We start from the raw sequence: 27,499 nt of genomic DNA, 5'->3' as shown, positions 1-27,499 counted from the left end.
TTTGAGAATATAACGCTGATTTTTGCTGTTTGACTTCTGAATTAGTACTTGTTCGGCGTGTTATTGTGTCTTAATTATTATCAGGCAGTTGACTTGAATTACAAAATTATTACTATTATATAATCAGACATGTCAAAATGCTGAATAATAATAATTTATCTTTGAGAGAGTCATTTCTTTACAGTACTTTATACTCATTATAATAGAATTAAATGGATTATTGGGATTATAGCAAAGAACACAAGGATAAGGGTTATGTGCCTTAGAGGAAAAATGTTTTTATGAAGCATTTTATAAGGAAATATGGTTAATATTCACTCTTTGCATACAGAATGGCACGAAATTTCCCTGAAATTAGTTCGTTCTCTTAAATTTGAATCTAAATCAAACTACCAGTTTTACAACCACTCGGCTGTTAAGGAGTATGGATGAAGATTATGGTAGAACTTGTACACTAAACGACAGTCTTTTAGACTGAACGAGGCCAAATTTTTTAGCTCAATAAGTTTTGAGTTTGCAAAAATGTGGGATTAAAAAATGATAAACATTGGTAATGAAATACAGAAGGTTTAAATTAAAATTTAATATTACAAAAGTGAAATAATCTTTAACGTGATGCACACTGCAACTGCATGTCATAAAATTCATCAAAAGGTAAAAGATTCTTGTCACTTATATTGTTCTTCTGTTTTTGTGTAATTTTCTCTGTCATTAACAAAAACTGAATTATTCTTTCCTTTCATGTTTTATTAATTTCTAGAATATGCAACTACGAGTTACAGTCGCCGATTTCCAAGGTTCTGGAAAATCACCTGCCGTCGGTCATGTATTTGTGGGACCTTACTGCAAAGGAAAATCCTTGTCCCATTGGAACCAGATGATGTCTTCCTTGCGCAAGCCAGTAGCGATGTGGCATCCATTGAGAAAGATCTCTGACTTTTAATTAGCGTACGAAAGAAATTTTCCTAAATTGTTAGTTGATTTACAGCACATAACACGTTACCATAGAATGTCTGATAAAAGATTTCATTGCGTCTAAAGATGAATAGGAGTACTTTGAAGGTGTGTTTACACGATTTGAAACAAACGTGGTACCAACATGTAAATCATTTTCAAAATAAGTAGTTCTTTCACATCCACTTGATTTAAAAGCAGCTTTATAATGCTCTTTAAAATGGGGAACGAAAACACTGTAAGATATACTTTTCTAGAAAATTTTTCTTACATTTTATAATGAGAGTAAATTTAATAATTTATTAAATTAGAATTAGTACATGTATATATCGTTGCACTTTACTTCTTGCCAATAGCAGAAATTTCCAATAGTGCAAAACCAGGGATACTTATAAAATATACATCAAAGCTCTCAGACGTTACGCGCCAGAACTGTAATCAAAACCATAAAAGAGCGTCATTAAATTGCTATGACAGTAATGCACAGGGGCCAGTAACTTACTTTTTAATTTTTTTATGTTTAACTGTTTTTTCGTGTAAGATATTATTGTGACGTACAGAGTTGTTTATTATTAAATCAAATTATGTGTAATTTGAAAAGCGTTGTTAAATACTTTTTGCACGAATATGTTACTTATTTCGTGTTAAAGTACAATAAAAATGGACACTAAGATAAGAAATACATTACTTTTTAGCAAGCTTAAAAATTTTTAATCACTAAACAATTTCCCCCTTTAAAAGGAAAATGTAATGTAGGCATATAAATATTGTAATAATAAAAATAAACAGTTATCTGAATCGATTTCACGCAGTTAAAGGTTTAATCGGGTATATATATATATATATATATATATTTGCGAATGTACTAATTTAAAACAACGGGAATGTGCAATGATTAGGATTCCTACTAAAATATTTTCCATTTTAATTTATTGTTAAGATTTTAAAATAATATTTATTTATAGTTGTAATTAGGGTTCCTACTAAAATATTCTTGATATTTAATTTTTATTCCTTGTTAGATTTAAGAGTAAGTTTTATTTATATTTAAAATCATATGATTGTTATATTACATTATATTAGTATAATATTTTATTACAAATAAAATAATATGCTAAAAATTTAAAAGAAAGTCAATAAAAAGCAGCATTAATTATCTTAATTTCAATTTAGTTGAATATTTCATGTTGCAAAAGTTTAGAAACAATAAATTAAGCTTTATGAAATGTCAATGCCTTCGCTTTTATAACGTCTATTCTTCGTTATAATGCATTTTCTTCTAATTCTGTCTATTCTTCGCTATAATGCATTTTCTTCTAATTCTGTCAATTCTTCGCTGTCTATTTTCTCTAACTTTTCAAGTGGTATTTTATGTAAAACGCTTTCATTAAACAATACATACTCTATGTATTATTTAATGAAAACGTTACGATGTAATATGGTACCTCATTTCAACTTTAACTCAGCTGAAACGTAATTTGCATGAAATAAACACATGTCTTTAATAAAGCATACAATATAAAGCAAGGGTCTGCAAATTTTATTAAAAATTAATCAAAGTGCAAAAATAATATACCACTGAAATTTCAACAGTTGCTTTTCTTACTGAAAAGTTCCATTAGACTTTAATAAAATGAATCTTTTCAAATTTTGAATTAAAATGCTTAACAGTTTTTTAAAAATAGGATCTGGAAGATTCGAATAACGAAAAAGGTGATAAGACTCAAATGTTTGATTTTCTAATCTTTTTCAAGATTCGTATGATCTAAGGATTCAAATAACCTATCGTCTCTAAAAACTTAAAATATGCAACAAAGATTTTAATACTGTTAAATATGTGTTGCGCGTTCAGTGTATTCCACTTTAAGTTCCAGCTCATCTTCTTTATACCCTGTTTAAGAAATTAGAAATTATGTGATTGAAGTTACCATTTTCACACGTGGATAAATATATGTATATATTCATATATGAGGGCGCAAACATTAGAAAAATTTGACGTTCTACTTCCACTTTAAAACGTTTACACCTAATGAAACTTTTATCTTCTACTTTTTTATCATAAAGATAAGATCTGTTTATCATCTCTTAAAAATGTAAACACTATTTTAGGTTAAATATAGAGTTTTAATCTCCCCCCACCAAAATTTGCAGACCTTGCCAAGTTGTTCCTGCTAAAAAGAACATTTTTTTTCCGCTACCATAATTAGAGAAATAATAAGACATGGCTACGTAAATGAAGATTCAGAATCAATCTTTCACTTTAAATCCTACTTATCTTCTACTTATATAAATTATATTTTACTTTGAAATTTATTTCTCCATTTCATAAATGAATGGAAGTTTTCCCTAGGCCTGTTCTCTTAAATTCTAGTTTGTTTATTCCAAAATTACATTTGATCAAACCAAATTATTCGATCAACCAAACCGTACCATTTGATCAAACAGAATTTAGCTCGGTAAGCCTATCAAACCTTTCAAACCAACCATACCATTTGATCAAACCAAATTTTCAAAATTATATTTGATTTCAAATTACATTCAATTTACCTTTTATCTTAATTTACAATAATTAGTTTATATAATGCGTCATGGAAATTCTTATACTCCTACATAAACATATGTAATTCAATATAATGTAATGAATTTTGTGGAGTTGTCACAGAGATTGTTTAGTCTCCTTGCATTGGATACTGAAGTTTTGTGTCTCAGAGTTCTTTGTTGTATCTTTTACAGTATTTCGAATATGACCAAGCTGAAAGCTTCATGCTTCTTGCTTTCTTATATCAGAAAGTTTCACTTATTTTCTTTGATTAGTAAACCAAAAAATATATATATCGACAGATGTGTGACCGACTTCAAGCTTCATATTGCGATTGGATATCCCAATATAGGGCAGCTATGTATGGCATATATCGGTATATACTAGATATGGCAGTTGGATATGGCATATATCGGTATATACTGGATACGGCAGTTGCGTATGTCTTCATAAGGATGCCTCGACATAAAGATGCTGATACAGGACGAATTAAAGATCTTAGCTTGTATAAAATTACCTTGGCATAAGAGTGCACACTTATATAAAAGTTGTATTTTGAATTAAAAAACTGATTTTCACGCTGGTACTCAAGCAGCTTTGTGAAAGCTTTTGTCTTGGCCATTACTTAACTCAGCCAGAACAGGCATTCGTCCAAACTCTTAGCTGTACGGTTTCTGAAGATGAAGAAAAGAGGTTGTGCCAGGTCGGCAAAGGAATGGGAAGGAGGTAGTAAAGAGAGATGTCATAATGGAAATCTGGTGGCTGCTCTGCATAACGGTGCTCGCACTTTTGTAACAAGATACCTGGGTGGCAAGATACCTCTGCAGTAATTATCCGTTGTACATTCGTCCAAACTCTTAGCTATACGGTTTCTGAACCTAGTTTGCGAAAGATAATACGACCTAATGCAAAGCTGGGAAAGAAAGAGGTTGTGCCAGGCCAGCAAAGGAATGGTGAGGAGGTAGTAAAGAAAGATGCCATAATGGAAATCTGGTGGCTGATCTGCATAAGGGTGCTCGCACTTTTGTAACAAGATACCTGGGTGACAAGATACCTCTGCAGTAATTATCCGTTGTACAAAAGCGTTTCTCGACCTGTTTATTGACATTACCCCATAATGAAACTTCGAACATCATAAGAACATAGTAATGCGTCTTTTGAGTTATGCAGTAGACATTTAGCTACAGTAGTCCAGTAAAATGCTTAGAGGGTCTCTGGAAACACAGATATGCTCCCTAAATACTACCCAATAAATCGTGCTTGGACAATTAGCTCATGTGGCACACTGCCGCACAAGCTGATCTCAATTTCTTTTAAAATATCCCCTATAAAGGGGTTTATAAGGACTTCCTTAGACGCAGTCTACTTTTGTGACAAATGTAGTAGAGTATCTAATACTCGTAGCAGATTCATCCATGTATGCATCACAAAATGGCATGCTTTAGACCAATCATTCCCTTTACTCGGCAAAAGTGATAGCTGAAGTGCCCTTAAAAGGAGCTGCTAGTGAGTTCTAAGGCTCAAATTTAGGTAGAATTAGATAGTTACATCAGATTAAAGTATCTGCTACGTGCTTCTAAATGAAATTTCTAATTTTCTGATATGTGGTTTTAATATTTCTAAATTCTTCAGCTTGTGACACAATAGCTGTTAATTTACATAAATGAATTAGAAATGTTATTTGCAACTCCTATGAGAATGAATTAGAAATGTTATCCGTTCGAAAAGAAAATCCGTTGAAAATATTGATTATTTATATTTCAGAAAATAATACTTAAGCTTGAAGTCCATTATAAGACAATAATTATGCTAATGTTTTGTAATTCTGTCTCTTGTTTGTGAAAAATATCTGTAAAATATTAAAACTCTCAAATGTATGGGAAAATTTCGTTTAGGAGCAATCGTAAAATAAGCATCTTTAAAAATATTTCGGAGCTTGATGATAGGTCAGATGCAAGCAAGAATTAGATAAAGAAAAGTATCTAGCGAGTTATAAACTGAAAATAATGGATTATTATTATCCAAAAATTATTTGATGCTTTCAGCATGTTAACCTATTTCACTATAATTGAAATTTTACCGCATGAAAATTAAACCACCAAATCAAAGAGTATTGGTGCCTTCAATATAATTGCATTGACCACAGTACACTGAGATAAAGTGCAACAACTGTAGATATATATACATATAGCAGTAAGCCAAAGAATTAAACATGAATAAATCCTGTGCTATATATTAGAAAAAAAGTGATTTTAAAGCGGAAAAAACATTAAAAAAGCTTCAAGAATAAGTATTAAGAATCATAATTATTGTGTAATTTTTAATTTTAGATCATTTTGATTATGATAAAGGAAAAAAGGCAAAAGTCCCTGTTATTTCTTAGGAAGTTATGGGACATGCCTAATTGTCACAAATTTCACGAGTATTGTCATAGATTTCACGAAATTTCGCGAATATCGAGTTTTTCCTATTATTACTTTTAATATTTCGACTATTTCTATATATAAACAATGTTTTGCGAATTTTTGTTAGAATTTCCTCAAAAGTACATTGTGAAGTAATCCTGTTTCAAAATTCAACAGAATTTTGAATCACCTTAAATATCTAGTCTGTGCAATGTTTGAGTCCTACCACGCAAAGTGAGTTAATTCAATATACTGGTAATAATTTAGAACAAATTTTGGTGAACCAGATAATTTTTTTAAATATGATGCTTGATGGATAAATTTTGTGTTTAATATCGTCCACTCAATATGCAATATCCAAACTGTGAGCTTTTAATTTATCAAAAATTGACCGAATAAATGGAATTTTATAATTTCGTGATATAAATATTTATGATATTTAAAATAGTGTTAAAATATGACGTTAAATAAAAGCATTCTGTAGGAGATCCCTAACTGTTAAGTATTAATTGTAAAAATATACTTTTTAAAGCATAAAAATATACTTCAGAAAAATGGGTTTTGTTCGTTATGTATATTTCAATTATAATAAATTGAAACTCTAAAAAATACAAAAATTTTGATGCATTAAGCATTTTAATTTAAAAAATAATTTTACAGTGAAAACATAAAACTTCAAATGCTTTAAAAAAATTTAAAGGTATTTGATTCAATTATATTAAAATATACATTTATGCAAACTTTTTGCATGTTATCTATTAAAACACTGTAGCACAACTCTAGAAGATGTTCACCGTCCCCCAAAATCAATAGTGTTTATATTTGACTGATTAATAAAATTATAATTATAAAACTGAATTTCACTTCTTAACTCATAACGTTACCACGAATATCCCCTAAGAAGAAAGGGATTTTTTAAGTTATTGCCCAAGTAATTAATTGTTTAAGTAATTTCCTTTTCTTTTCAGTAAACTAATATTAACTATATATGCTACCTACTCAAAACGGAATGAATCAGCGTATACAACTGTTGCATTTTCCTGTGAATGAAATATGATTCAAATGTCATTTTGAATAAAAATGCTGAATTATAAAATATTTTAAATACTAATTTAAGAATTTTATAACTTATTTATTTGTATTATAAAAGTTCTTAGGGGAGTTAATAGTTTTGAATAATATTATTATATTATTAAGTCACAGAGTGACATCGAAATGTTCAAAATATCAAACGAAATTTCAGAAACTGTTCTGTATTTTGATGCTCTAAAAATGTTATGCTTTAAAAATTAATGTTGTTTGTTGTGTTAAAAGTAAGTGCGTTCAGATTCATCTAAAATGTTAAAAAGAAAAGTATTTATTGACTTATTCCTTTAGCATTTATGCATTTCTTGAAATCTAAATATTTTCATTTTCTTTGGATCAGTGGCGTAGCTATAGATAGGCAAGATTAGGTAATGCCTAAGGGCACATGCGTTTTAACGGTTCATTACTTTTCGATTTTGTTATATTTGAAAAGTTATAATAAACTCATTAATTTTTTGCCGAATACATCTTTGGTATTTTTTATGTACAGATTAATTTTAAACGTAGTGAATAATTTATGTTTTTAATTATAAACGAGTTTTATATCTTCAGAGAGTTTTGCATATAGTAATATAAAAATTAAAAATAAAACTGAATGCCACATCAGCCTATCTTGTTTATTATTAGTTCTAGTGCTGCGTAATGAATTCTTTTCTTTACACCTATTGGACCGTCTGCAGCATAATAACTTTGTCGTCAAATGCGCATGCTCCTTTTAACGAAAACTAGCCTGTTTTGTTTGTGATAATAACTCTAAGTTTGTTTTTACTGTGTTTTTTTATATTTGAGCATAAGAATGTATTAAAACATAAAAATAATGTTACCACAAACCAAATGGGCTAGTTTAGTTAGATTGCGAATGCGCATTTGATGAAAGGGCAACCAGAACAGCCAAGTGTGTCCTATAGTAGTGCTATATTTAGCTCTGCAAACTTTTAACAACTGTTTTATTAGTTTTGGGTTGCAAATTAAAATTTAAAAGTAAGAAATATTAAAATAATTATAGTAATTGGTGAAATACTATATAAATTATTAGTTGAAAGGAATTTAAAAAAAAAAAAGTAGAGCCCAAAAAACTATAAGAAAGAACGAGCAGAAGAAAGAAGAAAAAATCTCCCAAAATTAAACAACTCTATTTAGTAAACCATCATACGCACAGAAAAATTCTTCAGTAGATATCGTGTCTGTTAGTAGGTTGAACATACTGAACGAAGTCGCATCGACAATAAACGTACAGAAGAAATAAGTGCGTATCAGCAGATACAGGTAATTATGTAGGTAAAAATATTACTGACGATATGGGAAGGCATTTAATTAATTGCGATGAAAATGCAGAAAAATCTATGTATCCATTACTAAAAGATACTAAATAAGGAGACGCATTTTAGTGCAGCGTATTATATATCCATGACGAAGTATTGACAAGTCCCATGCCATACTCTTGTTACTCTAAATTATTGAATACTACCCACTGCAAACCGTGTTGGTTGTTTTCTCACTCTAATTGACGTTCAGGTATTATACTGGGAAAATTTAACAGCAAGAATTAAAACCCATACTTCTTTCAAATCACACATAGAAGCGAGCGCTGTGTACGAAGCATAGAAAAAAAAATTTGACTACTGATGAAGATCTCGATAAACAAATTCGATACCAAGAAAACGTTTGGAAAATTGTTTTCGAACGGTTACTTAATATTAAACTTATGCTGTCAAAAAATTCATTAGCAAAAATTCAAAAAATTCATTCATGGGCATAGTAAAGGTATAAATATTATTTCTAGTGGCAAATTTTTATCGCAGGTTTAAATTATTAAGTAAATATTACAATGTTACGAAACAAGTTGATGAAATATCAGCAGGAAGTGTGCAATGTTTGAGTCCTACCACGCAAAGTGAGTTAATTCAATATACTGGTAATAATTTAGAACAAATTTTGGTGAACCAGATAATGCATCTGCCTTTTATTCTGTATTATTAAACGCCACTCAAGATATATCGAAGACGGATCATATGAGTGTTGATTTAAGACATATTGCAAGAAATGATAATTCAGAACCCGTAAATTTTATTTTTAAAGAAGTATTTCTCGGATTTTATGCTGTAAAAGATCATTCTTCCCAAGGACTGAAAGAACTCATTCTCAATTTCTTGAATAAACACGAAATTACAGTTAAAAAACGTTATGGGCAAAGATTGACGGCGCTTATGAGTGTTTTCTATAAGGGCCTCCAGCCAAGGATAAAAACTATTCAGCCAAATGTAGAATATGTACAGTACTCGTCTCGCAACTTAAACCTCGTCATTAATGTCTTTGTAAGAGGTTGTAAGGGCATTACATTTTTTCTTTATATATTGCAAAATATATATTTATTCTGTAAGCAAAAGGATAAACCTATGGGATTTGTCTGGAAATTTTACATCTAAATCTGAAATATTTTTTGAAAAACTAAACTCCACTCTTCAATTCAGAAAGGATTTCCCCACTAAATGCTGTAAAATTAAATTATAGTAACATTCTGAACGTTTTAAATAAATTCAACTTTAAAATAAATAAAAAAGAAAGAGGAACGGGAAGAAGCGCTGCAGATGAAAAAGGAAATACTAAATTTTGAATTTATTGATATTTATATATTTATGCATAAAGTATTAAATGGAATAAATTACGTTTAAAAAATATTACAGAAAACTAATATATGTCTAGATGAAGCTACGCAATGTTTAAATAACACCTACATAAATATGCAACGAAATTTTGAACTCACTTTTCCAAAATCGAAACAAATGGCCGAAAATGGAATTCATAATTTCTAACCGAGAGATAAAATAAGCTGAAATGCCATTTTGATGAGTTTTCGACACTTCATAAATTTCAATCCTTAAAGAATTTTTAAACTGAATGCATTTCAATGCTTTTCAGATATTATTTCAGGGCGAATAAATTGTCTATTTAGTGGCATGACAAATGTGACACATCGATTTGTTTTTTCTTTGGGAATCTCATTATATAAAAACTAAATTAATATAAAAATTCGATACTTTAGTAGATATTAATTCTAAAATTTTGTCTCCAGCGTTTACTTTACACAATTTACAAATGCACTATAGTTGTGTAGATATGAGCTTACTGAAAATATGATCATTCGAGAATTTTGGAACTTAATGTTAAAATAATACCGTTCACTAGAATACTACTACGGTGAATGTATACGGTTTTCTTACTTTTTTAACGATTATTTTAACTGTTGCAATAGTAGGAAGATGGTTTTAAAAGCTTAAAACCATTAAAGATTGCGGAGGAAATACGACCGAACAAAAACACGGTTAAATTATCTTTCACTTCTTGCCATCAAGCATGAAAGGACAAGTAAAATGGGCCTGAAAAATAGAGTAGACTCTTTTGCTTCAACAAAAAAAAAAAAAAAAAAAAAAAAAAAAAAAAAAAAAAAAAGCAAGCGATCATTCTAATTATGTACTTTATAAATCCATTTATTATCGAGAATGCAAACGAGTCGTATTTTCCCTCCTTTTTAGTTTGTTATGTTTATCAAACTTGTTTCAGTTTGGTTTTATTTTTAATACATTTTGTTATTGTTAAAATAATCTCTAATTGCTTGAAAATATTAAATAAAGCTCTTTTATTTGGTTAAAATGGATTTGAAGTTCATGATTAGTGCTAATATGACATTTAGTATGCATACATATATATAGATAGATAGATATATACAATATGTATAATTACAAAACATTTTTTTAAAATAACATAATATAATCATGCCTAGTATTTTCGCGCATTACGCTCCTGAAATGTTATCAGTAAAGACATAAAGTAAAAGATTTAGAACAAATTTTACACAAAGACAAAAAACTGAAATTCAAAAGAAGTACATTTTAAAAAAATCCTATAAATGTAAAAAAGAATTTAATAAATATTAAAACTAAAATACTTCAAACAAGTAAAACCTTAATTCAAAAAATTAATGAAATTTAAAGAATATTAAAGAAGAGAAATTTAATTAACTTCAATGCCACTTCGTCAGGAGGAGTAATATTGAAATCAATTAAAATCTCTCTTCTATTAAAAAAAATCCTTGCTTTTCTGTATCCATAATTAACTGATGAACTATTTCAATGTAGTTTAATTATAACAGTTCACCCGAAAATTCTGGCCCTTCCCCAAGGCAAGGAAAAAACAAAGTAAATTCATATCAAAATTTTACCCTTAAACAAAGAGAACTCTGTCCAAATAATTGAAACGTAAATGAATTATATGTATATATATATACTAAATATCACATTAACAGTGAAATATGTATATATATTTACTTATTTTAAGTTTTGCCTAAGCACCCAAAATTTCTAGCTACGCCACTGCTTTAGTTTATTTATTGAACTTTAAAAACAAACTATATAATCTTGAATATATTCTGGTATCTTCTTAAAATTAGACGAAAATTTGCTTCATTTAATCATGCATACATTTGTTGTGATATTCAGTGTATGATTTTATGTCTACTAAAACTCTCTATGTTTCACATTTTATTAGTTGTTGGGTATTATAAATGAAAGATATTTTACTCGTTGTGTTTCTTCCTTTACTATTATTAACACAATAATATCCAGTTGTATTTTAATTTTTTTGTAATTTAATGATAGGTAGTACTAATAAAAGTTCTTAAGCATATCAAAACACAATGAAATACGAATATCTGTAAACTTATCTGCTTGTTGAGGCAGCAAGTTAATGTTAATATTTTAACAAGTATTATATATATACTTTTACATCTCTGTATATCAATGGTATTCAATGTTATGATTGTGAAAGTAAAACTGTAAACGTAAATTGTGAAACCTTGTATAGCTCTTTTGAATTCGAAAGCAATTAACTTGTTTCTGTCATTGATTTACTAAACACCCTTGTATTCAGAGACTGTTTAGTTAGTTAAAGAGTCGTAGATTTTGTATTTCCTAACAGTGAAAAGTGAAGTACTTGCTCAGATTGTTGAAGACCAACTGTTTCTGTATAGTTTTCGTAAATAGATTTTTGCATGATGTGCTCAATTTTATGTCACACTGATTTATTTACTTGAATGTTGATATTGAAATATGAAAAATATGTTATGCAAAATATGTTAACTATGGGTGCTTTTTAAAGGTGTTAAGATTCTTTTTACAGAATTTGCAGCTTCTTGCAAAGACAAAAGTACTAAACAAACTACATTTTACATTATGTTGTATAAAAACATTTAGATATGAAATCATTACTGCAGCTAAGCTTACCTTTTCATAAAAGTGAATGTATAATACGAACTTTAAAGTAATCAGTGACTTTATGAAATTATCTATGACATAAATATGCCTTTAAATTAAATTTGACGCTTTTTACAATGCCCCTTTTTACTCTAAAGGAAAAGAACGCTATAACGAATATTGCTGCAACAAAAGTTGATTTAATTTACTGTCAATTAGTTCGGGACCTTTTATACCGTTCGTTGTAAAGGAACGATTGCTATAATGAACTGCCATTGTAATAAGCGTTGACTGTATTTCGTATTCAAATTAATCCATAGCTTTATATACGCGGTGGCCCAAATAACATGAAAAAATTATATTTTGTTGCCGCGATCACATTTCTATTGATTTATTTACACGATTAGTATGTTTATCTAATGCAATGTGAAACTATTGGGAGAACGTTTGTTTATTGTAAAAACATTTGATCAACTAACTGAAATAAATTCATAATTTGATATGGATTTAATTAAAAGAAATTTAGAAAGCTCCTACTGAAGTAGAAATTACATGGTAAAGCTTTATTTTATTCATTTTTAAAATGATAATATTTTCATGCTTTCCTGGTTTCTTAATCTCCATTCAATTTTAGGTTAATGAGCAACATAGCAAGTCAATAGGAAACGTTTCTGATTCAAGAAATGCAAGTTTTAAGATAAGTTCTCTATTATGACAAAGCGAAAGATAGAGAACGTGTCTAATATTTTCGAAGAGAAGCCATTTATTTAAAAGCGAAAGGGTTTATACAATTGGAGATACAAAGAAACGAATGCTATGAGACTGTTCCTGTAAAAGATGCAGCTTTGGCTGTGTTTAAAATAAGTATCCCTGACCGTTTTGTATCTTAAAGCACGTTTTAGAATATCGGTGGGTTGGTGACATATTTATTCTTTCAAGATAAATTTATAGGTTGACACTGTTAATAATATACATAATAACAAAAGTTTGTGATATATGGCACTGAATTTTAAATGCCATAGCTTTCTAATTAGGTGAGTATGATGATATTCCAGCTCGTAAGGAATCATTGAAATATTCATCTTTAAATCGAGATCTGTGTTTTGTCATATTCATTGCTCAAAATAATGACATTTATTTTTTTTTTTTTTTTTTTTTTTTTTTAAATTTTTAACAAGTAACTGGGTCTAACAAATAACTGACTGGCACCGTACTTTCAAATCGGGACGTATGATAAGCTCATTTAAAATTATAAATATGTAATTATAAATAAATAATTTTTAAGCAAATGCGTACATTAAACCCCTGTAGTTAACTGCGAACTATAAAAGAAATTTGTATAATATTTTACAGAAAACTTGAAAATTTTTTTATCGTGGTTGCACAGCAGCGGGTTCATGTAAAACCTTTCCCTGCGCAAAGGTGCCCTCTGGCATAAGGCTGAGGACCCTTGGTTTAAAGAATAGTAAATAAAAAAATTATACCATTTTGCAAGATTAATTGTCTGGAAGGTAGAAAATGTGAAAATTAATAAAAGTAATACACATTGTTTAGGCAGCAATGATTATACTGGAAACTCAGAACCCACATTTCAATAATATACCTACAAAACCTTTTCCTGTTTGTGATAAAGTTCTAAGCAAATAATTCCTGCAGAAAATATTGTCATTGGTAAAGGTCTGAGTAAGAATTTGCTACTGAAGATTATTACTGAGTATGACTCGATACTTTTGATTCATGGAGGATAGTGTTTGATCCAACACAGCTGATAGTGCATTCTTTTGGCTGAGAGTAATATTTTATAAAATTAGCTTAGATGCAATAATAGAAGCAAAATTGGAAAGTTTTCCAAACAACATTCTTCCTCATAAAGCTTAGCGATTAATTCTTGCGCTCATTTCAAATCGGGAGTGGACAAAATTTGCAATGATGTCTCAGATTCATTTGAAAAATCAAAAATAAGATCATACATTTCATGAAATGTATAAATTCTGACACATTAATTGTAACTACTGAGTTTAGAACCCCTGTCTACAACACGAGTGACAGGAAATAAATAGCTTGAAAACTCTGATTGCAGTTTCATTTGTTGTTTAACTAATTTGACTTAATTGGCTTTTCTAATTTTTTAAAAGCAGTCTTTTGCCTTGTTACATGTTATTTGGGACACCTTGTAAGTCAGTTTAATATTATTATTATAACGAAATGTTTATTCTTCATAAATGTAAATTCCAAAAATATTAATGTTCTGTTATTTTTCTCATCGTTTTAGAGGTATCAATGAGAATTTCTGTGCTTCTGTTGAATTTAAACATTTTATTTATAGTATCAGTAAAATATATGTCACACATTCTGCATGAATGTAAGAGTATATTTTTTAAAAGCTTTTGTTGGTGATACGCTATATTACACTAAAGTTTGCATATGTTTTCGAGGTAAATGCAGTCTATGAGTAGTTTAAAAATGTCAAAAAAGAATTTTATTTCATGGCTGAAATTGTATGTTGTTATCAATAGTAAGACAACTGCACTATGAAACAATTTCGCAGCATAGTATGCTTAAAATACAAAAATTAAATCCCAAATTTTAAAAAATAACTGTTTCATTACAAGTAAAATTTTTACAAACTTTTAAATTTAAATGTATTATTTGTAAGTTTCTACGCGCTCATTCTATGTAAAGTGCTATTTATATAACATAGGGGCGGCAGCGTTCATAAAATATTTTGACTGCAATGGACATTAATGAAGAATAAAATGACGTCTTCTATGTACATAACAATTATTTATTTAAACTACGAAGACGTTGAACAGCAGAGTAGAAACATGATATTACACAGCGCTTAGCCCTTCTCGCTTACATGCATTACTCACCATTGACTTTGGCTAACTGCCTACTAAGTATAAGTATTACGCAGCAGAGAACTTGCTTATCATGCGCATGCGCTAGGGGAATCGACGGCGGTTGCCAACATACCCCCTTTCGACGTTGATTCTCCTATTCCTGAAAAATAAAACAAAATACATATTAAACAGTATTCAATCCTACAATTGTACAACAGTTTTGATGTTTAACAGGAGTCAGGGGTTTGGTTAACACATCAGCTCCCATTTCACTGGTAGGTATGTACTTCACATCTAATTCACCGCGTTCAGACACTTCACGCACAAAATGATGGCGAATGTCTATGTGCTTTTTACGGGAGTGAAACACAGAGTTCTTTGTAATTTTCTGAGCTCCTTAATTGTCGCAGTATATTGTTGTTGGGTGCTCTATGTTGTAACCCAGCTCCTTCAGGAAACGACGTAGGTAGACAGTTTCTTTGGCGGCCTCAGACAGAGCCATATATTCCGCCTCCGTTGAAGATAGAGCTACACTGTGTTGTTTTCGTGATTCCCAGGTTATAGCTGAACCACTTAATATATATACAAAACCGGTGTAAGATTTTCTATCATCGACATTTGATGCCCAGTCTGCATCCACAAAGGCGATGAGTGGTTTTCCTGTTTTCGTATAAATTAGTCCTTGATCTTGGGTTCCCTTTAGATATCGAAGTATTCTTTTCGCAGCATGCCACTGTTCTTTTCCAGGATTGTTGTTAAATTGACTTAAGAAATTCACGGCGTATGTGATATCTGGCCTAGTAGCTACTGAAAGGTACATTAATGATCCGATCAGATTTCTAAATGGAACATTTTTCATGTCAGCGATTTCGTTTTCGTTTTTAGGACTCATCTCTTTTGATAATTTTTTGCTGTTATCTATAGGTGAAGACACAGATTTAGCATTTTGCATGTTATACTGATTTAAAATATCATCAACGTATTTCTTTTGAGAAATTTTAATTGAATTCTCATTTTGGTAAAATTCTATTCCTAAGCAATAATGTAATTTTCCCAAGTCTTTCATTTTGAAAGCAGAAGCTAAACTATCGCGAATTGTTTCATACGTTTGCTGAGAATCGGTAAAAACGATAAGATCGTCTACATAAACGATTATAATACTTTCACTGTTAGGCGTCTTTTTAATATAAACACAATTATCTGAATTAAGAGATTTAAATTTCATAGATTTCAATTTTTCATCCAACTTTTTGTACCACTGACGTCCTGACTGTTTAAGACCGTGTAATGATCTCTTTAAAAGACACACTTTATCTGAATTAGTTTCATCGCGAAAACCGTCGGGAATTTCCATGTAGATTTCTTCATCTAAATTTCCATTTACATAGGCCATTACAAAATCTAATTGGTAACCTTTGAGATTGTGTTCTACTGCGTAGGCTAAAACTGTTCTTATGGAACTTAATCTAGCAACAGGGGAAAAGTTTTCAGTGAAATCGAGACCAGGGATTTGAGCGCACCCTTTAGCAACTAGCCTAGCTTTGTATTTTTTGATAGTGCCGTCATGGTTATATTTTAATTTAAGAACCCATTTACTACCAATAACTTTCTTGTTTTCAGGTCTTTTTACTAATTCCCAAGCCTTTTCTTGAACAAGCGAGTTATATTCTAACAGCATGGCATTATGCCAATTTTCAGCATATGGTCCATTTAATGCTTCTTGCACCGTAGGATTAATGCTTTCCTCAACAGCATTTTGAATTTGTTCATTTTTATTTACAACTGTATAATGATATTCCTTTTTAGGCCTTCCTGGCAAACCTGTTTTTATTTTCTTGGGTCGACCAGGCCCCCTTTTAATCAGGATAGGAAGCATTGATTCGCTATCTAAATCACTTCCGCTTTCCTTTTCAGCTTCAGAGTGAAGTGGCGACTCGCTACCGTCCAGAGGTGATGATTCATCACAACATGTTTTATTTATAATTTTTTTCTCCGGAGCGAAAGGCAGATTTATTTCTTGCTCTGAGTCATAACTACAGCAGTTTTCAAACTCATTAATAAATTTTACATCTCTGGTTATTATCACTTTACATGCCTCGGGATCCCAAAGTCTATACGCTTTTGATTCATCAGAATAGCCAATAAAAATACATTCTTTAGATCGAATATCAAATTTGCCTATTCCCGGCCTTTTATTTAGCGAAAATGCTTTTTGGCCAAAGGTTCTGAAGTGAGAGACAGCAGGTACTCTGCCAAACATCACTTCGTAAGGTGTTTTTATTTCGTGTTTTAAACCTCGCGTTGGGCAGCGATTTCGAATGTAAGCAGCCGTATTGACGGCTTCGGCCCAGAATTTCTGAGGCATATTGGATTGCAATAACAAACATCGCGCCATTGAAACTAAAGTGCGATTTAATCTTTCGGCGACGCCATTCTGGGCTGGCGTGTAAGGAGTGTTCATTTCGTGTTTTATTCCCGCATCATTAAGAAATTTATTAAAGTCTTTCCCTAAATATTCTAGCCCGTTATCGGTTCGCAGGATTCTGATTTTAGAGTTAAGTTTATTTTCAAAAGATGCTTTAAAATTTCTGAAAGCCTCTTTAACCTCATCCTTAGATTTCAGAAAATAAACACGAACATATCGAGATTTATCATCAATAAATGTTGCGAAATAAAATGATCCACCGATTGATTCAGTTCTCATGGGACCACACAAATCAGAATGAATTAGATTCAACAATTCAGTACTTCTATATTCAGATTCTTTGGGAAGAGGGGTTGCGGTTTGTTTACTCTGAATGCATACCTTACAAGTAGAAAGAGAGTCATTTTGAGAAAAAGAAAGACCTCTAACCATGTTATTTATTTGAAGTTTTTTAAGATCATTTTCATTTAAATGGCCAAATCTTATATGCCACTGATCTATTTCTTTAGCAATTGATACAGATTCAAATATTGGCATGACAAAATAAAGATCATTTTTGCGTTTAGCCAAAATTACTATTTCGTTATTAGAATTAATTATTTGAGCACATTTTTCTTTGAAAATTACTGAAAGATTATTTTCAGTTACTTTAGACACTGAGATTAAATTATTTTTCAAATCAGGTACACACAATACATTTTTGAGTTTGATATTTTCAGTTTTAGAACCTATGCGAACTTTAAATTTAACAGTTCCTTTTCCAATAGCTTTAACAGTTTTATCAGCAGCTAATTTAACATAAGTATCACCTACCTCGTGAATTTCTTGAAACAGTTCCTTGCTGTTACACATATGCGATGTTGCACCACTATCCAGACAAAAAATTTCTTTAGAATTACTATTAGTGCATGCTACGGCTTTTTCTCGCTCCAAGGAATTCTGATATTCTGCAGACATCGCAGTTTCACTGAGGCGTTTGCTTTTAGTTTCTTTATTTTTCTTCATACATTCCGATGCTCTATGCCCATAGATATGGCAGAAGTTGCATCTGTAGTTAACTGGATACTGTCTTCGGTTTGCAGATTTATCTGGTTTCGGTTTAGGAACCGGTCGTTGAGTATACTTCCGATCTTTTGAATAGCACGCATGTTGTGGTTCAGAAAACGTTGAATCTGTATTTTTGCGAGCGTTAGCTTCTTCCAACAGTTTAATTTTCAGCATTTCTGGAGAAGGCAGTTCATCACGAGATTCGATTGCTATTCGAAAGCTTTCATAAGAGTCCGGTATGCTATATAAAAGCAATATTGTAAGCAAATCATCCGCAATGTTTATTTCCATTTCTTTAAGTTTGTCCACAAGAATGAAAAAATCATTTAGATGAACAGTCATTTGTTTAGAATCACTCATTTTTGTAAAAAGCAATTTTTTTAGAATTGTGGCTTTTCTAGCTGGTCCCTTCGATTCGTAAATAGAATGCAATTTACGCCACAGTTCGTGAGATGTTACACAATTCTTTACTTGTGGAAGTTCACTGGGTAAGATGGATAGGATTATATCCGCTCGTGCCTTTTGGTCAGTAGTTTTCCATTTAGCAAATTCTTCATCACCAGGTTCTGGTTTCGGAATTTTCCCAGTTACATAGTCCCAATGATCATTTTTAATCAGTATTGCTTCCATTTGCAACTTCCACGTGTCAAAGTTGTCCTTGTTTAGCTTTTCAATTGACACTGTATTAGTCGTCGCCATTTTCATTTCAGTCGACGCAGCTTGGCTTGCCGAAAGAATTTAACAATGGTAGTTGCTCTGCACAGTTAAGCGCTATCTGGGCCCATAACCTTTGAAGAATAAAATGACGTCTTCTATGTACATAACAATTATTTATTTAAACTACGAAGACGTTGAACAGCAGAGTAGAAACATGATATTACACAGCGCTTAGCCCTTCTCGCTTACATGGATTACTCACCATTGACTTTGGCTAACTGCCTACTAAGTATAAGTATTACGCAGCAGAGAACTTGCTTATCATGCGCATGCGCTAGGGGAATCGACGGCGGTTGCCAACAATTAAGAACCATCGACTGCCAGATTAATGCAGTTTTCTTTTGCTAATGGCTGCAATGGATCACTGAGTTGGAACGCTGAGTTTCGTATTTCTGTTGTTGAAATCTGAATCAAAAATAACGCTTCTGCTTTTTCACTCAGGCCCAGCTAGAGGATTTTCAGTGTCTTCAGTGCAATTTACGGCCTGTAATACATTAAACAAATTAATATTTCCAACCAAAATATACGTTTTAAATTAATTAAGAAATAACATCTGTATCACTTGCAATCTACTGTAACTGAACTACATATTTTTTTACAGAAAATTCATTGATGTGTCATCGTACGCAATTGAATAATAGTATTATCCGTTGATAGAAATGGAAGTGGATTCAAATTTCTTCACGTAACATCACGCTGATAAGTATAGTGAATCTAAATTTAGAAAAAGTCCTCTGCGCTGTAATTTTTTCACAGAATTGCCAAAAGTGTTCTTAGTGCAAACCATACGTATCTTGGCCCTCATATGTATTTTGTAAAGTGTAGAAATTTACTTGTAAATGTAAAAAGGAACAATCTTTTGTGTTTTTTCTAGATGGTCCCTATATGTATTTTGTAGAGTGTAGAAGAACCTTAGGTGTAGATGTAAGAAGCAATTATTTTTGGTATTTTTTCTCTCTGGTTTTTTATGTTATTTGGATATGACAAAGCATATGGGGCTATTTGCCTAGGAGTTGCTTTCGTGTAGGACTAAGAAAAACTGCCTCATGGTCACGTTACATATGCATAAAAACACGAAAATTAATTACGTCAACCCGTTTCTTTGGTTTTAACCCAGTCAAACTAACAACATGTAGTGGTCTTAACCATTCAGCCACTGGTGGGTTTTTTGCCAATTCGGAAATGAGATACTGTAAGTTGCACAAGTCTGTGATTACTTCTTCAGCTCTAATGTCAAATTTAGTATTTTATCCTTATCACTGCATCTGTACATTGCTACTCGCCGGAACTACAACTTAAACTTTGCGCTCTATGAAAATCGACACCTTAAGGAACTGCCTTTGTCGCCTATGCTTGGAGCGGAACCTGGTTTTATCTACTAGTTTCAGAAATTTTAAGAATTAATGATTCTGATGTTTCTTATGGAATTATTTCAAGTAAAAAATTTTCCAAACAAATTGCGCTTAATGTGCTGGAATTGAAAGACTGCATTAGAGTTTCTGTCACCAATATCCATGATGATGAATTACATTAAGTAACAGAAGGCTGTCATATCTTTCAGAAGAATATGTAGTGCAGCTGGATCATCATCTAAAAGGAATCATATTGAGTGATGATATTAAAAAATTTTAAGAATTTACCTAAGTAAGCTATAAAATTATCTATTAAGTAGCAATAAATTTCAAAAATAAATATTGCAATTCAATCTTAGCAACCGGTTTGCCTTATTAAAAATATGTTAGGAAATTTGAACCGGCTGAAGTTCCCTGTGGTCTTACTGAAACGTTAAATGTTAAAAAAAAAAAAAAAAAAAAAAAAAAAAAAAAAAAAAAAACTAGCATTCTTATAAGCATTTCTTGATAGAGAGTCAGAAGTCAAAAGCAATTTTTCTCTTACGAAGCTATTTTTTTAATACGTTACAACGCTGTCGCCCTTTATAATAGTTTACAGTATATAAGAAAATAGCAATAACTTGCTGAACTTAGATCTGTGAGATATAGAGGGATACGTTTAAGTTTGCCCTTAATATTCGTGGGGCTTTCTTATAAGAAAAAAAGTCACCCCTCCTCGACTTTTTTATGCAGTTTTATTTTGAATTACATTATTATTTTGCACTTGTCTGCATAATTATTCAGTCGTTTAAATCTGAACAGTAAATTGTAAAATCTCAGCTATCCGGGAGCTTACAAATGTTTAAGACACAGACTGACTTTACTAACATATTTTATTAGAAAGCAAATTTATTAGAGAATCCTTCAATTCTGTGGCCTGGAATTTTGATATTTAAATTTATGAATATTTTTCCATGAATTATTTGTTTAATTGAATAAGCTAAAGCTGTTTGAACTTCTTATTTTGTTAACTTTTTAATTGTATTTGTTTTCTTTTTTCACGCCCCTCCTCCTAGTGTTTTACTTTACATTACTTGATGATGTGTTTAATTTGAAAAAAGATCTGATCCTGCATTAAGAGACAAGAAAATGGCCAAAATACATTGAAATTCACTAAAACTGAAATTAATCACAAAACATTTGAAATAAACGCATATTAGCCTAAATTTTATGCATTAGAATTCAAAATGCAAAAATAGCCAAGTTGAAATAAAAGTTACCCTTTTTAAGATAAAATTTTCGGCAACAATCAGTTTTCTTTCCTTTTAGAAATTGTTAATGATATTAACTAAAAAAATTTTCACACTCTGAGTTAATACTTCGAAGCGGACTTAAAACTAATGATCTAAAAATATATTTTTATCATCAACATAGAAATTTTAATGTGTTAGTATTTAGATTATTATATTAGTATGGCATAAAATAACGAGAAAAGCATATAGAAATTATAATAAGCGATATGGTAAAACATATCTTGTATATGTAGACCTCTTCAAAATATCTTAAGGTTTTACCACACCTATTAAAACTTGACCGAGCATCATTGTAGCCATAAACTATTAAACATATCTTCACGGGAAATTACAGCATATAAAAGCGATAAGAGATACGATAACAATATGTAAAAATAAATAAATTAAATTAAATTAAAATTAAAATCCTGTAACCAAATGCCAGTGATCCTGTATCTTGGATATGGAGCTGTGAGCCATTAAAAATGGAAAAGTATCCCATAAAGTTATTCACATTATGACATATATATCTTAAGTGGCTTAAGGGCAACTTCATTGTTAGGCAAAGGCATGGCGTTAATCCTTGCTTGTCTGAAGGTTTGAAATTCTTCAACTTCATATCATTTGAGCTAAGACTGGGCTTAAAAAGAGTCTAACTGACTAAACATAGACGTGGCATCATTTAGACGTTCAAAAAAATTTTATTTATTTCTACTCTTCACAGCAGTACATAGTAGATGTGGCGGTGTAGCTTAAGATTGCTCGGTTATGATTGACTGTGGTTTACCCCATGGAAGTGTGTGTGTGTAAATATGGCAAAGCCTCGAGGGCTATCTGCCTAACAGGAGGGATGCCTTCGTGGAGGACTTTTTAAGGGAAACTGGCTCGTATACACGTTACACATGGGGAAAACCACGAAAACGCCCATGCAGCCAGCCCGTTCGCGGGATTCGAACCTCGGACCGAACTACCAGTGTTCAGCGACTCTACCGCTCGGCCGCTGGTGGGCTCCTTACCCCACGGAAGAAGAAAAAAGACATGTCTATCTGGTTTGACCGTAATTCATCGTGATTCACCCGAGATTCATCGTTATTTCCGACCTGTTATACATTAGAAAGATAAATGGAGAAATACCATGGTAGAAATTTAATACACTTACTTGAAAATAAGCGGTTAATTTCAAATTTAATTCAAGTTAAATAATTTATTAGAAATATTGTAATTGTAAAAATTGAATATTAATTTAATATTTAAATTATAATGAATTTTAGTTATGATTTCATTAATAATTTTAATAAGTAATTGTCATAATTATGAATTTAATGAATATACATTTATTCATTATGTAATTAATGTATAATAATTACTTTAATTATAGTTAGCATTAATTAATAATAATTTTAATAAACTCATAATTTATTTCAATGAAATAAAATTATATTGTTTATTACATATATAATTAAATAACGTCACTGTTTAACTTTTCTTAAGTAGTGGGTTACTGTCAAAACTTTTTCCCTTGCGTTGCGATAAATACGTATTTTGTCTGCAGGAGAAAAACAACAAAACTATCCGAATTTTCTAAAATATCCGGATTTTCCAAATCTAAAGTCATTTGAAATACTTTCGATGCATAGTCTTAAGATCATCAGTGAGCTTCAGGGTCACCCCCTCTCAACAAGAAATATAAAGAAAATAAAAACGAATTAAATTTACGGAAGTAAAATAATACGAAAAAAATTCAATTAAATGATACACTAAAAAATTAATCGTTTATGATAACAGAAAATTAATTAAAATTTCTCTTTGCTATGCGAGATTTTATTATCAGCTCATTAAATGTTGCTTTTAGTGTTAACATCTTGATGTTGTCATTTGTTTACAATTTTAAGTATCGATGTTCGTTAACTGGTTATTACTTTATAGCAGTGCCTATTGCTTAAACTTACCGAATAGCTGATTTTTTACAATATTGAAAAAAAAAAAAAAAAAGAAAGAATAAATTAATGGTAGTTAGAAAGTAAAAAATAAAATTTCGGGGCCTTAAATATTTTTCTTCCAGTAGGTTATTAGTACTTACGAAGCTGTTTGACGTCCAGACATATCATTATTTTGGTCATCATCTTGAGATTAAAGCTCTGTGTGTCTTTTGGTGAACTGATAAAAAAAAATGACTGTATTGATGTGATGTGTAATTTTATTGGAATAAAGTTTGAAATGTGTTCAGTTATGAGAATTGTTACACTTTTGCAACATTTATCTTCGTATGTGTAGTTAATTTGTGTTAGAATGCAGATATTTGTTTCATTTCTCAGTGCAAAATAGTTGTGATACTTTCAAAAATAAAATGAAAATTTTCTTCTATTTTGCAAAGCCCAAACACTTGTGTTTTTAAATGGAAATTTCTACTGTTCAAAAATTGTTTCCATCGTTTTGTGAAGTATTTTCTTTTTGAAGAAAATAAAAGTCTGTATCAATACTGTCGTTGATATACTTCAGTCAATAATGATTATATAACTGAAAACTCGTTCATTTTTACCAACATCTTAACGCAATAACATTAGAGCATATTCAAGAATACAGTCGCAATTTGGCTCTCATCTATTGCCAGCCAACATCTGTTAAATTTCCTTATTAATCTCAATTTCAAAAGTCCTATACTTCTATTTCCTTTTCACATTTTTTTAAATAAAATATTTTTCGCTTACATGTATTAAGACATATAAATCCAAGTTTATATAATTTAATTTTAAATTGTGTCGGAAAATACTTTTAACAGAATTTTATATAGTGATTTGATGTAAGATAGCTAAAATATGAAAAAGTAGAAAGAATTTTAAAGGAAGTCCAGAACTCACAGAAAAAAAAAAAAAAAATCAATTTTACAGTTTTGTAATTTGAAAATAATTTATTTCAAGTAAATCTCGAAATAAATTATTTTCGAATTACGTTGTGCATTTTTATAACTATTTGCGTTGTTTAATTGTACATATGTTTTCAAATTCTTAGACATTAAAATGCAGAAAAACATATATTATTGAAAATGCAGAATAAAGCTGGGATTGGTTGCAACTGGTGTTTTGAAGCAAGATTATCAAGCAAATAAAAATAAAGTAGCCTAATTAAATAATAAAGTAGCCTACTTTATTATCCTTCCCTTCCTCTCCCCTAAAGATAAACATCAATATCCAAAGTTTCAGAAAATTATGCAACGACTCTCTTCCTACGGCCTAGATCTCTGTCAAGTGTAAGTCCACATACAGTTTAAACTTAGTGAACTCTTACATGCTGTAATTATGGACAAAATGGATCCGCTCGTGAACTGAACTTTATAAACTGCAATAAACCAATATATCTGAAATAACCCATGGACACCTACCTCTTTAGCATTATTATAACAATTCATTTAACATTGTGTTGCCAGTACTAATTACAATTATCTCATTATGTTTATTTGTTTATTAATTTTGTTTATCTCCTATTTTTGTTGCACCAAATCAGATGTTCAATTTATCTTGTGAATCTCAAATTGTATTCCTACTATTTTGTAATATACTTATGCCCTACACCATTATTTTTAATAAATACTGGATACGGGGCGTACTGTGGAATTGCACGATGTACCATAATAGGCAAACTTTAGACCTTTTGAAAAGCTTCAGTCTATGCAAATTCTTATAAAACTTGCAATTATCCCCCCCCCTTTTTTTTTTCTCTCAAAGAGTTAGTATGGGAAGGCATTACCAGTTGACCTATGGTACATCGCTGGTGTCCCCCATACTTTTACCTTTACCTTTACCTTCCTCTCCCCTTTGTTTTAGCAGCCAAATAAGATTTTAGAATGTTTTAGAACTGGAATAAATGTAATTAAAATTGTTGCATTTTAACTAAAGCAAAAGTTGATTATTTTATATACTAGCTATTCATAATTATTCAATCTGAAATGAATAATTAACTTTCTGAAGTGAATTATATTAATAATGCAAATTAAATTGAAAATAACAAAAAATTTTACCATTAACATATTTCAAAATATAAACAATGTGTGTTGAGTTTGTTGTTTAGCTAAACTTTGTAAATAAGTTTTACACGTGTTTTTGTTCAGTGACCCCTCTAATTCTGTAAATAAAGAAAATGCTTAAAAATCTAGCATTTTTTAGGGATACTAATATGAATAAACTTACAGGGACGGGCCTTACTTACTAAGGACGGGCCATAAGCAAAATTAACAAAAATTTAGGAAAGAAATATATAGTAGTCACGGAATCAATGAAATATTCCTAACATTTGACATTTAAAGCACAGTTAACTTTTTCCATCATTATTTTCTTTTCACCTTGTTCTCTTTGAGATGTAGCATGTACAAATGTAGTAATAAAACATGCAGCTGTGATTAATCATATTTGGCGGATTCTAAACGGATTTCGTACAATTTAATTGTTCAAAATTAGTAATAAAAAAGAGATAGGAAAAAGTTTTGAGACGTTATAAAAATAATCATTTGGAAATAATTTTTATTTTGTTTAAAAAAATCGTTAAATTCATACTTCTAAAGATTCGAAGGTTTAGTTTGTCTAATTTTTATTTAGAAATGTTTCGTTTTATATTCTAGAGCAGGAATGAGAAAATATAGATACATATAATGTATATATATATATATATATGTTAGGAAAAAAAAACTTTTTTAATTACACGGTTTTAATCAAATGATTGAAAAGTAAAAAACAATTTTTTGGCTTGCATAATGTTATTGAATATATGTGACTGAACATAAAATCGTAGGATTAAAGTAGGTAGCGAAATGTAGTAGGATTAAAGCATGTAAATTTACTGACTTATTCAATTAGCAGCAATTCTGCAAAATGGCTTATTAAAACTAGTTTACCGCCAACTGATTTTCGTAAGAATAAACGGAGGCATTCTGAACGTAAAATAGGAAATATCGAAACGCGAATATCAAAATAATTCAGAATAGTTTTAAATGCGTTAGCAAAAGGGTGTATATATTTACAGGTCTTAGTCAGGAAAACAATGTACAATTAAATAATTTTTTTATTTGTCAACTCTTTTTTAAACAGTAGGACTTAAGAAACACAATTTATTCAAGTGTGACCGAGCATTCTATACACGGTCTTCCTCCAGTGACAGCAACAAAGTTACAACAATAACCCGTTACAAAGTAACCGGGTATTAATTGCACTTGAAATCCACTGCGTGTAATTACTGCAATAAGATCCAAACTTTTTTATGCATGCGTAGCTCTGATCTACGATGAAAAAAACGAAAATAGCATTCTTAGATTGATTTGTGCTTGTTGTCAAATACCTATTTTCATTCCGAATCCGAGACACATTGTTTCGTCTGCTCTTGGTCTGAAACCCGGTAAGGTCGATCCTGGCTTCTCCTTATCATCTGTGCATCGATATAGATAAGCACGATAAAGGAGGGTATGAAAACGGGCAATCCATTCTACGCACAAAAATTTCGCCGTATTAATAACTGACCTTTTCAAAGTAAGTCTCGACCAATATAAAAATGTTAAATCCACTATATACATTTAAAAGTCTTATCGTTTTATCACAGCGATATGTGTGTGCTCGATACGTAAACC

General features: G+C 30.6%; 1 protein-coding gene across 3 annotated transcripts in view; it reads left to right on the top strand.

Moving 5' to 3' along the window:
- LOC118180668 (synaptotagmin-12-like) overlaps positions 1-24,367 on the top strand; it is a 172,855-nt gene extending 148,488 nt beyond the window's left edge. For all 3 annotated transcript variants that reach the window (XM_085826703.1, XM_085826707.1, XM_085826711.1), the window contains one exon: positions 761-24,367. In XM_085826703.1, the coding sequence (XP_085682829.1) occupies positions 761-943 (183 nt within the window). In that variant the 3' untranslated portion in view covers positions 944-24,367. The remainder of the gene's footprint in view (positions 1-760) is intronic.
- The last annotated feature ends 3,132 nt before the right edge of the window (positions 24,368-27,499 follow it).

Source organism: Stegodyphus dumicola, chromosome 1 (genome assembly GCF_044657685.1).
Source record: "Stegodyphus dumicola isolate Sdum_Otavi_A_Nest chromosome 1, ASM4465768v1".
Taxonomy (NCBI): domain Eukaryota; kingdom Metazoa; phylum Arthropoda; class Arachnida; order Araneae; family Eresidae; genus Stegodyphus; species Stegodyphus dumicola.
This window is presented reverse-complemented; position numbering and strand designations above follow the sequence as displayed.